A 14,974-nucleotide genomic window follows, 5' to 3' on the forward strand; every position below is an offset into this window, starting at 1 on the left:
GGTTCAGTTTGATTATGTGGTTGTGATAGTTAGAGAGTCGTGTGATATCTCCATGGTCTCAGTTAATGCATCTATTAATAGAGATCTTTTGGAGCTGTTTTAAAATAAGATGATAAAAAAACAAACTGGGTCTTCACTCCGATCGGCCTTTTTGAATATTTCTGCCCCTGGGAGGTATCTGAGCAGCTCTACGTTTTCTGGCTTCAGGACAGAGGAAGCAAACACCACTGACCTCAATAACTACATTTAGCAGCAGGTACAGCCAAAATCTAGAGAGCCTCAGATGACCTACTGCAGTTTGCATCAGAGCCTTGTTTATCCCAGAGACTGCAGATCTGTCCTGCAGAGAAACACTTGTTTGTGTCTCTGCAGGACAACATGGATCTGGACGACTACAGTGTGTACAGTCAGCTGTCTGACGAGGAGCTGCTGCAGATCGCTGTGGAGAGAAGCCTCTCCGAAGGGCTCGCTCCCTCGGAACCGAGCACCACCTTTTCATCGCCCCCAGCCACATTTCCACCTCCCAGACTCCCCCAGGCCTCCAGCTGTGTTAACTCCCCAACAGCCATGTCCAACTTCCCCTACAGAGCCTTAAGGAGGTGAGTCCATGCAGGGCACCTGACAGAGGTAATCAGCATCAACACCTGCTGGCATCTGCAAACATTAGCAGATATTAGCAAGTGTTAGCTCAGGAGTTGGACTCGAGTCCGAGTCCTGGACTCGAGTCCAACTCCTGAGCTAAGTTTAGAGACTCGTGACTTGAGCACTAATGAATTGAACTCGGACTTGGACTCGTGCATTAGGACTCGCGATGTCTCGAAAGGACTCAACTTTGTCATTAAAACCCTGAGGTCGACGAACGCGCCGGCGCATTTTCGCAACGTTTTCGATATGCTTCTATTAACATGTATGCCGTAATTGACACACACATCTTTCTGAATGATGTGTGTGTCAAGCTCTACTATTCGCCCTCTGTCTCCGGTGCAAGGGAACGTTTTTCTGCTTCCATGTCATACATCGCACATGACGTCACGTAATGTTCTGATTAAAAAAAGTAACCTGAACTTAAGTTTGCCAGGAGACAATGCCAGGAGACAATGCCAGGAGACAATGCCCCAGAGATTGTCCGTTTTGCGTTCAAAGACTTCTCGTGCCATGGCAGAACCTGGTACGCAAAATGTTCCCTCTGTTCGAAGAGGATTGAGGAGACAGCGGGGACCACCTTGAATTCCAACCTGCTGTCTCTCTCTCTGTCACTTACTGTCTCTCTCTCTGTCACTTAGTGTGTCTCTCTCTCTGTCACCTGCTGTCTCTCTCTCTCTTACACCTACTGTCTCTCTCTCTGTCACTTACTGTCTCTCTCTCTGTCACATACTGTCTCTCTCTCTGTCACATACTGTCTCTCTCTCTGTCACTTAGTGTGTCTCTCTCTCTGTCACCTGCTGTCTCTCTCTCTGTCACTTACTGTCTCTCTCTCTGTCACATACTGTCTCTCTCTCTGTCACTTAGTGTGTCTCTCTCTCTGTCACCTGCTGTCTCTCTCTCTGTCACCTGCTGTCTCTCTCTCTGTCACCTGCTGTCTCTCTCTCTGTCACTTAGTGTGTCTCTCTCTCTGTCACCTGCTGTCTCTCTCTCTCTTACACCTACTGTCTCTCTCTCTGTCACTTACTGTCTCTCTCTCTGTCACATACTGTCTCTCTCTCTGTCACATACTGTCTCTCTCTCTGTCACTTAGTGTGTCTCTCTCTCTGTCACCTGCTGTCTCTCTCTCTCTGTCACATACTGTCTCTCTCTCTGTCACTTAGTGTGTCTCTCTCTCTGTCACCTGCTGTCTCTCTCTCTGTCACCTGCTGTCTCTCTCTGTCACCTGCTGTCTCTCTCTCTGTCACTTAGTGTGTCTCTCTCTCTCTTACACCTGCTGTCTCTCTCTCTCTGTCACTTAGTGTGTCTCTCTCTCTGTCACCTGCTGTCTCTCTCTCTGTCACCTGCTGTCTCTCTCTCTGTCACTTACTGTCTCTCTCTCTGTCACCTGCTGTCTCTCTCTCTGTCACCTGCTGTCTCTTTCTCTGTCACCTGCTGTCTCTCTCTCTGTCACTTACTGTCTCTCTCTCTGTCACCTGCTGTCTCTCTCTCTGTCACCTGCTGTCTCTCTCTCTGTCACTTACTGTCTCTCTCTCTGTCACTTACTGTCTCTCTCTCTGTCACTTAGTGTGTCTCTCTCTCTGTCACCTGCTGTCTCTCTCTTACACCTGCTGTCTCTCTCTCTGTCACCTGCTGTCTCTCTCTCTGTCACCTGCTGTCTCTCTCTTACACCTGCTGTCTCTCTCTCTGTCACCTGCTGTCTCTCTCTCTGTCACCTGCTGTCTCTCTCTTACACCTGCTGTCTCTCTCTCTGTCACCTGCTGTCTCTCTCTCTGTCACCTGCTGTCTCTCTCTATGTCACTAAGTGTGTCTCTCTCTCTGTCACCTGCTGTCTCTCTCTTACACCTGCTGTCTCTCTCTCTGTCACCTGCTGTCTCTCTCTCTGTCACCTGCTGTCTCTCTCTCTATGTCACTAAGTGTGTCTCTCTCTCTGTCACCTGCTGTCTCTCTCTTACACCTGCTGTCTCTCTCTCTGTCACCTGCTGTCTCTCTCTTACACCTGCTGTCTCTCTCTCTGTCACTTAGTGTGTCTCTCTCTCTGTCACCTGCTGTCTCTCTCTTACACCTGCTGTCTCTCTCTCTGTCACCTGCTGTCTCTCTCTCTGTCACCTGCTGTCTCTCTCTATGTCACTAAGTGTGTCTCTCTCTCTGTCACCTGCTGTCTCTCTCTTACACCTGCTGTCTCTCTCTCTGTCACCTGCTGTCTCTCTCTTACACCTGCTGTCTCTCTCTCTGTCACCTGCTGTCTCTCTCTCTGTCACCTGCTGTCTCTCTCTCTGTCACTTACTGTCTCTCTCTCTGTCACCTGCTGTCTCTCTCTCTGTCACCTGCTGTCTCTCTCTCTGTCACTTACTGTCTCTCTCTCTGTCACCCGCTGTCTCTCTCTCTCTTACACCTACTGTCTCTCTCTCTGTCACTTACTGTCTCTCTCTCTTACACCTACTGTCTCTCTCTCTGTCACTTACTGTCTCTCTCTCTGTCACCTGCTGTCTCTCTCTCTGTCACCTGCTGTCTCTCTCTTACACCTGCTGTCTCTCTCTCGGTCACCTGCTGTCTCTCTCTCTGTCACCTGCTGTCTCTCTCTCTGTCACCTGCTGTCTCTCTCTCTGTCACTTAGTGTGTCTCTCTCTCTGTCACCTGCTGTCTCTCTCTCTCTGTCACCTACTGTCTCTCTCTCTGTGACTTACTGTCTCTCTCTCTGTCACCTGCTGTCTCTCTCTCTGTCACTTACTGTCTCTCTCTCTGTCACCTGCTGTCTCTCTCTGTCACAGATGTTAGCTAGATGTCAGCTAGATGTCAGCTAGATGTTAGCTAGATGTTAGCTAGATGTTTGTTAGATATTTGTTAGATGTTTGTTAGATGTTAGCTAGATGTCAGCTAGATGTTTGTTAGATGTTTGTCAGATGTTTGTTAGATGTCAGATAGATGTCAGCTAGATGTTAGCTAGATGTCAGCTAGATGTTTGTTAGATGTTTGTTAGATGTTTGTTAGATGTCAGATAGATGTCAGCTAGATGTTAGCTAGATGTCAGCTAGATGTTAGCTAGATGTTAGCTAGATGTTTGTTAGATATTTGTTAGATGTTTGTTAGATGTCAGCTAGATGTCAGCTAGATGTTTGTTAGATGTTTGTCAGATGTTTGTTAGATGTCAGATAGATGTCAGCTAGATGTTAGCTAGATGTCAGCTAGATGTTTGTTAGATGTTTGTCAGATGTTTGTTAGATGTTTGTCAGATGTTAGCTAGATGTTAGCTAGATGTTTGTTAGATGTCAGATAGATGTCAGCTAGATGTTAGCTAGATGTTAGCTAGGTGTTAGCTAGATGTTAGCTAGATGTTTGTCAGATGTTAGCTAGGTGTTAGCTAGATGTTTGTCAGATGTCAGCTAGATGTTAGCTAGATGTTAGCTAGATGTTAGCTAGATGTTTGTCAGATGTCAGCTAGATGTTAGCTAGATGTTAGCTAGATGTTTGTTAGATGTTTGTCAGATGTTAGCTAGGTGTTAGCTAGATGTTAGCTAGATGTTAGCTAGGTGTTAGCTAGATGTTAGCTAGATGTCAGCTAGATGTTAGCTAGATGTTAGCTAGATGTTTGTTAGATGTTTGTCAGATGTTAGCTAGGTGTTAGCTAGATGTTAGCTAGATGTTTGTTAGATGTTTGTCAGATGTTTGTTAGATGTCAGATAGATGTCAGCTAGATGTTAGCTAGATGTCAGCTAGATGTTTGTTAGATGTTTGTCAGATGTTTGTTAGATGTTTGTCAGATGTTAGCTAGATGTTAGCTAGATGTTTGTTAGATGTCAGCTAGATGTCAGCTAGATGTTAGCTAGATGTTAGCTAGGTGTTAGCTAGATGTTAGCTAGATGTTTGTCAGATGTTAGCTAGGTGTTAGCTAGATGTTTGTCAGATGTCAGCTAGATGTTAGCTAGATGTTAGCTAGATGTTAGCTAGATGTTTGTCAGATGTCAGCTAGATGTTAGCTAGATGTTAGCTAGATGTTTGTTAGATGTTTGTCAGATGTTAGCTAGGTGTTAGCTAGATGTTAGCTAGATGTTAGCTAGGTGTTAGCTAGATGTTAGCTAGATGTTTGTCAGATGTTAGCTAGATGTTAGCTAGGTGTTTGTTAGATGTTAGCTAGATGTCAGCTAGATGTTAGCTAGATGTTTGTCAGATGTCAGCTAGATGTTTATCAGATGTTAGCTAGATGTTAGCTAGATGTCAGCTAGATGTTTGTTAGATGTCAGCTAGATGTTTGTCAGATGTTAGCTAGATGTTTGTCAGATGTTAGCTAGATGTTTGTCAGATGTTAGCTAGATGTTAGCTAGGTGTTTGTTAGATGTCAGCTAGATGTCAGCTAGATGTTTGTCAGATGTTAGCTAGATGTTTGTCAGATGTTAGCTAGATGTTAGCTAGATGTCAGCTAGATGTTTGTCAGATGTTAGCTAGATGTTAGCTAGATGTCAGCTAGATGTTTGTCAGATGTTAGCTAGATGTTAGCTAGGTGTTTGTTAGATGTTAGCTAGATGTCAGCTAGATGTTAGCTAGATGTTTGTTAGATGTCAGCTAGATGTCAGCTAGATGTTTGTCAGATGTTAGCTAGATGTTTGTCAGATGTTAGCTAGATGTTTGTTAGATGTTAGCTAGATGTTAGCTAGATGTTAGCTAGATGTTTGTTAGATGTCAGCTAGATGTTAGCTAGATGTTTGTTAGATGTCAGCTAGATGTCAGCTAGATGTTTGTCAGATGTCAGCTAGATGTTTGTCAGATGTTAGCTAGATGTCAGCTAGATGTCAGCTAGATGTTTGTCAGATGTTAGCTAGATGTTTGTCAGATGTTAGCTAGATGTTTGTCAGATGTTAGCTAGATGTTAGCTAGATGTTAGCTAGATGTCAGCTAGATGTTTGTCAGATGTTAGCTAGATGTTAGCTAGATGTCAGCTAGATGTTTGTCAGATGTTAGCTAGATGTTAGCTAGGTGTTTGTTAGATGTTAGCTAGATGTCAGCTAGATGTTAGCTAGATGTTTGTTAGATGTCAGCTAGATGTCAGCTAGATGTTTGTCAGATGTTAGCTAGATGTTTGTCAGATGTTAGCTAGATGTCAGCTAGATGTTTGTTAGATGTTAGCTAGATGTTAGCTAGATGTTAGCTAGATGTTTGTTAGATGTCAGCTAGATGTTAGCTAGATGTTTGTTAGATGTCAGCTAGATGTCAGCTAGATGTTTGTCAGATGTTAGCTAGATGTTTGTCAGATGTTAGCTAGATGTTAGCTAGATGTCAGCTAGATGTTTGTCAGATGTTAGCTAGATGTTTGTCAGATGTTAGCTAGATGTCAGCTAGATGTCAGCTAGATGTTTGTCAGATGTTAGCTAGATGTTTGTCAGATGTTAGCTAGATGTCAGCTAGATGTCAGCTAGATGTTTGTCAGATGTTAGCTAGATGTTTGTCAGATGTTAGCTAGATGTTAGCTAGATGTCAGCTAGATGTTAGCTAGATGTTTGTTAGATGTCAGCTAGATGTTAGCTAGATGTTTGTCAGATGTTAGCTAGATGTTTGTCAGATGTTAGCTAGATGTTAGCTAGATGTCAGCTAGATGTTTGTCAGATGTTAGCTAGATGTTTGTATACATGTTGTAGATGTTCTTCTTGGTCCTCATAGCGAGTCTCTTTGGTCCTTGTGTCAGAGAGTTCAGTCCTCTGCAGACCCTGATCATGAATGGAGAGGCCGATGCTCTGATGGATTTTGTCAGGCAGGGGTCCAGCAGTCTGACGGAGCCGAGCGATGAAGGCAGGATCGCTCTCCATGAAGCTGCTTGTTATGGACAGCTGCAGTGTGTCTCAGTCCTCGTCACAGGTGAGATTTTTGCTTCCTGGTGAGAGGGAGGTTTTACACCGGCATTATAGTTTATACAAACCTTATTTATAAGACATCAACCAGTAAAAGAGAAGTGTCCTGATTTGTCGCAGGGAGTTCATACTGGGTCATGTTTTATCTTCTTTATGATTGATATTGTCTTATCGTCGTTAAGTACAATCCATCATTATATCAATGAGAGTCTTTTCTCCATCTCCCGTCCTCAAATCACTCTGATCTCATTTGATATTCCTAAACTGGAAATATATCTGCATTAACTCTTCCACATTATCTGTTCTCTAGGTAAATGCAACGCTTACACTCAAATGTAGGTTCACTCAGAAAAGACACTTTTTATAATGAATGAATCATTGGACTTTTTATTTAATTTAGAGGTGACATTAATGTTACCCTTTGTTATATCCTGATGCTATCAGGATATCACGGATTTGTTTGACTGCACCCTTGTGGCTGCATTCAGCCCTTTGACTGATTTGATATCTCCTTTGCATTTGAAATGTGCTTCCTTGATTTTTCCCTTAATACTTGCCCTTCGCCTTGTGTCTGTCCTTAGCTTTTCCCGACTCAGTGAACAGATGCACTCTGAAGAGTGAGAGCGCTCTGCTGCTGGCCGCTGGACAAGGAAACCTTTCCTGTGTAGACTTCCTCCTGAAACACGGAGCCGACCCAAACATCGCCAACAAGGAACGTGAGACGCCGCTGTTCATTGGTAAGTCACGAGGCTCTGTGCTGTAAAGAAACTGGATATCAGCCACAGGGCGAGCCTGAGGATCTGAAAGTGCAAAAAAAACATTTTCTTAAATATTCCTCCTTTCTGATAACACCTACTCCTCTAGTCAAACACTTTTCCAAACTCTCTGTAGACTTTCCTCCTATAAACCTTTCTTAACAATAAGCATCTTGCGAGGGCTTGAAAAATCAAAGATTACCAACTAGACCTGGCTGCCTCGTTTCCTTAAACACAAAACAAGATGTTGACGGACAAAAACGCCAGACTTTAGATTTTAAAACCATAATCCACATATCATTGGGGGACGTGGTGGCAGTCAGTCGACAGTCTGTGATGCAGAAACGTGACGAACCTCTCTTGTTTTTAGCCTGTGAGCAACTCAACGATGCTATTGTGGATCTACTGCTGAGGGGTGGGGCTCAAGTGAACCGGTCCAACACTCAGGGAGCTAGTGCTCTCCATGAAGCCTGCAGGAACGGACAGCTGAAGATCTGCCGCATGTTACTGGAGTCCGGAGCCCTTCTCCAGACCAAAGACATCTATGGAATCCAGCCTTTCTTCAGCGCTGCACAGCATGGATACACCGACATCATCCAGCTGCTTGCTAAGAAAGGTAAGCCAACACACCTTAAGTCAGTGTCCATCAGGAGCTGATGGTAAGGGGTTTCTAAAGGTTTTTTGTCCCTGTAGGTGCAGATGTAAATGGCCAGGCGGCAGATGGAGCCTCGCCGCTGTTTGAAGCCTCTAAGAACGGCCATGTTTCCGCAGTGGAGGTGCTGCTGTCTCTGAAGGTGGATGCTAACCGTTCCATGAAGTCAGGTCTGCTACCTCTTCACGTGGCTGTTCAGAACAATCACTTCAGGTGTGATGCAGCTGTCTCTCACTGATTAACACCTCATTTTAATCGAAACCAGTAAATACAATCTGCCAGGAGCTCTGCCAACAGCTGTTCAGATTCAGAATCATTTATTGTTTACTAAACTTACATTAGGAAGTTTAACAGAGTAGGAACATGTAATGGATGGGTCTTTTACAGTATTTGTTTCCCATCTTCTGCGTGATTCTGTCTGAAGTACTGGCGATAAAGACCCTAACCGCACCTCTGACAGATTTGTTGTGTATTTCCAGAATCGTGTCGTTACTAATCTCGGTGACCAGCATGGTCAGAGTACGGCACAGCGGCATTAGTCCTCTGCACATCGCGGCAGAGAAGAATCGGGGTGAAATCATGGATCTGTTGATCAAGTCTGGATTTGAAGTCAACTCCGAGCTATCAGAGGCCTGCTCCATAATATACAAGGACCGGCGGAGCACGGCGCTCTACTTCTCCGTCTACAACATGAACCTGGAAATAGCCGAGATGCTGCTGGAGGCCGGAGCCGACCCCAACCTGGATGTGTTCAACCCGCTGCTCATCGCTGTGCGGCTAGGCCGGATAGACATGGCCACACTGCTGCTTAGGTACGGCGCCAACGCCAACGCTCAGATCCCCACCCAGTCGTCCTCTTTTCCGGCAGCCATCCTGCTGAGGATGGAGTCTCTGCCCATGCTCAAACTGCTGCTGGACAACGGTTGCGACGCCCGGTGCTGCTTCGACTGTCCGTATGGACAGAAAACACATCTTGACGTCCAGCCGTCCCGATGTCCCATCGAGGAAATGCAGGTCAGTGCAGCGTTGCATTAAAAAACTGAAGCATGTAAGACCCTTTCTGGTGATAAAAAGCAAGAACAGTGTGCTTTATCCTCAAAGAAGTAACGCTTTAAACGACACACAAGCCCTAACACTTTCGTGGTTAAGGCAACCAAACTACCTCTTCTTGTCTCCACCCGCGTCTATCATCCTGATCATCACTCATTACCCATTTTTTTGCTGATCACATATGAACCTGGTCATTAGGAGTATAAAGAGGGTTTCCTCCATGTTGTTTCAGTTCTGTGAGGCCATCTCCTGCCTGACTCTCTGCCATGTCGCCGGTCCAATCATCTCGCTGCTGCTGGACTATGTCGGACATGTTCGTCTCTGCTCCCGGCTGATCGAGGTCCTGGAGAGTCAGAGCAACTGGGCGCCGATCAAACTGAAAGCTGGTAAAAATCCAGGACAGTATATGGTCATAGCTAACACTAACCCGTAAGGATCCAGGACAGGAAATGGTCATAGCTCACCCTAACCCAAGAGAATCCAGGACAGGAAACGGTCATAGCTAACGCTAACCCGTAAGAATCCAGAACAGGAAATGGTCATAGCTTAGCCTAACCCGTAAGAATCCAGGACAGGAAATGGTCATAGCTAACGCTAACCCATAAGAATCCAGGACAGGAAACGGTCATAGCTTAGCCTAACCCGTAAGAATCCAGGACAGGAAACGGTCATAGCTCACCCTAACCCGTAAGAATCCAGGACAGGAAACGGTCATAGCTTAGCCTAACCCGTAAGAATCCAGGACAGGAAATGGTCATAGCTAACGCTAACCCATAAGAATCCAGGACAGGAAACGGTCATAGCTAACGCTAACCCGTAAGAATCCAGGACAGGAAATGGTCATAGCTTAGCCTAACCCGTAAGAATCCAGGACAGGAAATGGTCATAGCTAACGCTAACCCATAAGAATCCAGGACAGGAAACGGTCATAGCTAACGCTAACCCGTAAGAATCCAGGACAGGAAACGGTCATAGCTAACGCTAACCCGTAAGAATCCAGGACAGGAAACGGTCATAGCTCACCCTAACCCGTAAGAATCCAGGACAGGAAACGGTCATAGCTCACCCTAACCCGTAAGAATCCAGGACAGGAAACGGTCATAGCTAACGCTAACCCGTAAGAATCCAGGACAGGAAATGGTCTTAGCTCACCCTAACCCGTAAGAATCCAGGACAGGAAACGGTCATAGCTAACGCTAACCCGTAAGAATCCAGGACAGGAAACGGTCATAGCTCACCCTAACCCGTAAGAATCCAGGACAGGAAATGGTCATAGCTAACCCTAACCCGTAACAATCCAGGACAGGAAACGGTCATAGCTAACGCTAACCCGTAAGAATCCAGGACAGGAAACGGTCATAGCTAACGCTAACCCGTAAGAATCCAGGACAGGAAACGGTCATCCACCCATCTTCTCCCGCTTATCCGTCAGGGTGGCAGAGATAACAGCTCCAGCAGAGAGCCCCAAACTTCTCTTTCCCTGGCCACATCAACCAGCTCTGACCTTATCCCTAAGGGAGATGCCAGCCACCCTGCGGAGAAATCCCATTTTGGCCGCTTGTATCCGCGATATCGTTCTTTCGGTCCTGACCCATCCTTCATGACCATAGGTGAGGGTAGGAACGAAAATGACCCGGTAGACAAAGAGCTTTGCCTTCTGGCTCAGCTCTCTTCCTCACAACACTGCTCCGATTCTCCGGCCCATCTCACGCTCCATTGTTCCCTCACTCGAGAACAAGACCCCGAGATACTTGAACTCCTTCACTTGGGGTAAGGCTTCATTCCCTACCTGGAGTGGACAATTCATCGGTTTCCTGCTGAGAACCATGGCCTCAGATTTGGAGGTGTTGATCCTCATCCCAGCCGCTTCACACTCGGCCGCGAACCGATCCAGTGAGTGCTGAAGGTCACAGACCGATGAAGCCATTAGGACCACATCACCTGCAAAAAAGCAGTGGTGCAATCCTTAGCCCACCGAACTGCAGACCCCCTCCCCCACGACTACGCCTCGAAATCCTGTCCATGAATATCACAAACAGGATTGGTGACAAAGCACAGCCCTGGCGGAGGCCAACCCTCACCGGAAATCGGTCCTTTCGTGCTACCGAGGACCCGGACACAGCTCTCGCTTTGGGAGTACAGAGATTGGATGGCCCTGAGTAGAGACCCCCTCACCCCATACTCCCGCAGCACCTCCCACAGTATCTCCCTGGGAACCCGGTCATACGCCTTTTCCAAATCCACAAAGCACATGTAGACCGGATCAGCGTACTCCCAGGCCCCCTCCAGGATCCTTCGAGAGTAAAAAGCTGGTCCGTCGTTCCACGAGCAGGACGAAAACCGCATTGTTCCTCTTCAATCTGAGGTTCGACAATCGGCCGGACCCTCCTTTCCAGCACCTTAGAGTAAACTTTCCCGGGGAGGCTGAGTAATGTGATGCCTCTGTAATTGGCACACACCCTCTGACCCCCTTTTTTAAAAAGGGGAACCACCACCCCGGTCTGCCACTCCTTCGGTACAGTTTCCGAACTTCCACGCAATGTTGCTGAGACGTGTCAACCATGACAGTCCCCCCCCCCGGGGCTTTGCCACTGTGGAGCTGTTTAACTACCTCAGTGACTTCCCCCCGTGAGATTGGAGTTGATCCCCCTTCATACTCCAGCTCCGCCTCTAACATAGAGGGCGGAGTTGTCGGGTTCAGGAGTTCCTCAAAGTGTTCCTTCCACCGCCCTAACACACTACCAGTTGAGGTCAACAGCGTCCCATCCTTACTGTACACAGCTTGGATGGTTCCCTGCTTCCCCCTCCTGAGGTGTCGGACGGTTTTCCAGAACAACTTTGGTGCCGACCGAAAGTCCTTCTCCATGGCTTCTCCGAAATTCTCCCACACCCGCTGCTTTGCCTCGGCCACGGCTGAGGCTGCTGCCCTTCGGGCCCATCGATACCTTGCAACTGCGTCAGGAGTACCCAGGGATAACATATCCCGGAAGGCCTCCTTCTTCAGTCGGACGGCTTCCCTGACCACCGGTGTCCACCAGGAGGTTCGAGGGTTAGCGCCCCTTGAGGCACCTAAGACCTTGAGACCACAGCTCCCCACCGCAGCTTCAGCAATAGAGGCTTTGAACACCGCCCACTCAGTTTCAATGTCCCCAGCCTCCACAGGGATGCCTGAAAAGCTCTACCGGAGGTGTGAGTTGAAGGCCTCCTGGACTTGGGACTCCTCCAGACGTTCCCAGTTCACCCGCACTACACGTTTGGTGAAATCGATCATGGACCTTCTGCCTAGGGTGCTCTGGTACCACGTACACTTATGAGCATCCTTATGTTCGAACATGGTGTTTGTTATGGCCAATCCATGACTAGCCCAGAAGTCCAGTAACAAACCACCACTCCGGTTCAGATCGGGGGGGTTGTTCCTCCCAATCACGCCCCTCCAAGTGTCTCCATCATTGCCAACGTGGCAAGCCCGGCCACCAGACCCTCGCTGATGAGTCCTCCTTCTGGGCCTGGCTCCAGAAGGGGACCCCGGGCTTCCTCTGGGCCAGGTATCCCAGCTTTCATGTATGTTTTCCATGAGGTGTTTGGAAATGGTCAAATCTAACCCTAATAGTTATTAGTAGTTCAAACAATATTTCATTGGATTTTGCTGTACAATATTTACTTACATTCTCCATCCATCCATCCATCCATCTTCTCCCGCTTATCCGTCAGGGTCTCGGAGGTAGCAGCTCCAGCAGAGAGCCCCAAACTTCTCTTTCCCTGGCCACATCAATCAGCTCTGACTGGGGGATTCCAAGGCGCTCCCAGGCCAGCGAAGAGATATAACCCCTCCACCTGGTCCTAGGTCTACCCCTCGGTCTCTTCCCAGGTGGACGTGCCTGGAACACCTCAACTGGCTCCTTTCAACATGAAGGAGCAGCGGTTCTACTCCGAGTCCCTCCCGGAGGAATGAACTTCTTACCTTATCCCTAAGAGAGAAGCCAGCCACCGTGCGGAGAAATCCCATTTCGGCCGCTTGTATCAGCGATCTCGTTCTCTCGGTCATGACTACTTACAATCTGTTATTTCATATTTGATTCTATTTACATGTACATAGATACTGCATTACTTTAACGTATTGTATTTATTTATTTTTCTGACATGTATATAGTTACATTCATCTGCACTACTTATAGACTGGTCTAACAACATAACCTACACTATTTTATTCTGATTCATCCTACTCTTTTCATTTTGCACTATCATTAGTTTTTATTTGTATTTTCTTATTTAGTCTCATGTCCTTTATATAACATGTTGCTTTGTTGGAGGAACTCAGGACCTAAGATTTTCATTAGCATAACTATATGCTGCTGTGCATTTGATGATAAAAAGCCTTGAACCTTGAACCCTAAGAATCAAGGATAGGAAATGGTCATAGCTAACCCTAACCCTTAATCGTGTGCAGGAGGCTGAGTGTCTCTTAAAGGTTTTTACACCGATATAAACATTTCTGTGTGTGTGATCCGCAGTTTGATTGGCTGGCAATGTAGGGGCGGGGTTTAGATTGTTTTCTCTAACCTGCCGTCTGTTTTCTTTTCAGTTCCTCCTCATCCTCTGATGCAGCTCTGCCGGCTGGAGATCAGACGTCTGCTCGGCGTCCAAAGACTCAAACTGCTCCACACTCTGCCACTTCCTGTCAGACTTGTCCGCTTCCTGCACTACGACGTCACTACTCACTTACCTGAAGTCACCTGTGACGGGTACATCTGAATGGTACATGTGGTGGGTACATGTGTGAATGTGAAGGCTTCATCGGACTGAACACAGAGCTAGTTCGTGGATGGATGGTAACAGTTTATTAAAGTTGTGGAAGATGCTCAATAAATCTCTGCAATTGGCAAGCTTCTTAGATTAGGACATTACACCTGAAACAGCTCACCTGTTGAACCTGGCACACACATTGAGGTCTTCAGCAGCGTAACCACGTACACTTGGGTCTGCGTCACTCCACAACTCGATCCAGTTTGGGTTTTCATCATGGGGAACACAAGGCCGGGCCTTGAACGACATCAGTGATGGTGTGTGTGTGCGTTTATGTGGTACCCCGACTCTGTGGGCACAGATGATAGCTAATTAGCAAAGATAGCGCTAGCAGCTGTGGAAACAAGCCTTTGTTGTTGAAGCCCAAAGTGAGGTATTCATGTGCAGTGAATAGGTTAGCAGTTTGATCCTGCAGAGCACCTGAGGGTCTCACACCGTCCTGCTCGGATCAGGGATGATACCATATTTCCTCTCTGAGGAAGGGGTAGGTGCTTTCTCATTGGCTTGCCAACAACAGCAATTTTAACTCCAGCAGCAGCTTTTTCCAGGCAGTTAGAAATGTATTGAGTGGAGCCGGGGAGGAGAGCCGGAGTCTTTTGTTAAATTCTTCCTTTCCTGTTTTAAGGCCTGGCAGCCCTGATACATGAAGAGCTTTGCTGCCTCACAGTTTGGTCTTTGCGTTTGAAGTGATGGACTGTTTATTTACCTTTAGATCAGGGGGTGCGTCCCAATCCCCAGGGATCTCCACAGACGCTCTCTCTTCTCCGTTCTGTTTTTATTGATCTTATTCTTACAACAGCTGTTCGTGGTAAATACATTTGGACATGAAGGTCTTCGTTAACCCGAGTCTCTGTTTCTGTGTTGCATAACTGGAGTTTAAAATAAAGAATGAGTCAAACAAACACGTCATATAATCTGTGTCTAATTTCTACGGATAATAAACTCAGATTACAGATCATATACTTTCCACAGAGTATCTAAAGATGATCTATAGATAATAAACAAATACAGGTGCACAGATTATCTACACCTTTATGATGACCCCCCCACCCCAGGGGATTCCCCCTGCCTCTCCTTTTGAAACTCTGTTTTCTTTTATTCACTCATTTTGCAACCTGGTTCAACCCGCTGACCTTCACTGCTCACTTTCCAGCAGCTGAATCTAAAAATAACACACACACACACACACACACACACACACACACACACACACACACACACACACACACACA

The 14,974-nt window shown here is 46.6% G+C and overlaps 1 protein-coding gene across 6 annotated transcripts in view; it reads left to right on the plus strand.

Annotated features, from left to right (window-relative positions):
- LOC134863206 (ankyrin repeat and SOCS box protein 2-like) overlaps positions 1-14,644 on the plus strand; it is a 15,255-nt gene extending 611 nt beyond the window's left edge. The window contains exons 1-9 of one of the 6 annotated variants that reach the window (XM_063881570.1): positions 1-256; positions 373-599; positions 6,320-6,489; positions 7,064-7,219; positions 7,608-7,853; positions 7,931-8,102; positions 8,369-8,903; positions 9,172-9,325; positions 13,522-14,644. The exon at positions 1-256 is cut by the window's left edge and continues 40 nt beyond it. In XM_063881570.1, the coding sequence (XP_063737640.1) occupies positions 379-599; positions 6,320-6,489; positions 7,064-7,219; positions 7,608-7,853; positions 7,931-8,102; positions 8,369-8,903; positions 9,172-9,325; positions 13,522-13,691 (1,824 nt within the window). In that variant the 5' untranslated portion in view covers positions 1-256; positions 373-378 and the 3' untranslated portion in view covers positions 13,692-14,644. Of the gene's footprint in view, positions 257-310; positions 600-6,319; positions 6,490-7,063; positions 7,220-7,607; positions 7,854-7,930; positions 8,103-8,368; positions 8,904-9,171; positions 9,326-12,650 lie in introns of those variants that run through there. The other 5 variants (XM_063881568.1, XM_063881572.1, XM_063881569.1 and 2 more) reach the window with 5 other exon arrangements.
- Positions 14,645-14,974: the final 330 nt, after the last annotated feature.

The sequence above is a fragment of the Eleginops maclovinus genome, chromosome 4 (genome assembly GCF_036324505.1).
Source record: "Eleginops maclovinus isolate JMC-PN-2008 ecotype Puerto Natales chromosome 4, JC_Emac_rtc_rv5, whole genome shotgun sequence".
NCBI classification, from domain to species: domain Eukaryota; kingdom Metazoa; phylum Chordata; class Actinopteri; order Perciformes; family Eleginopidae; genus Eleginops; species Eleginops maclovinus.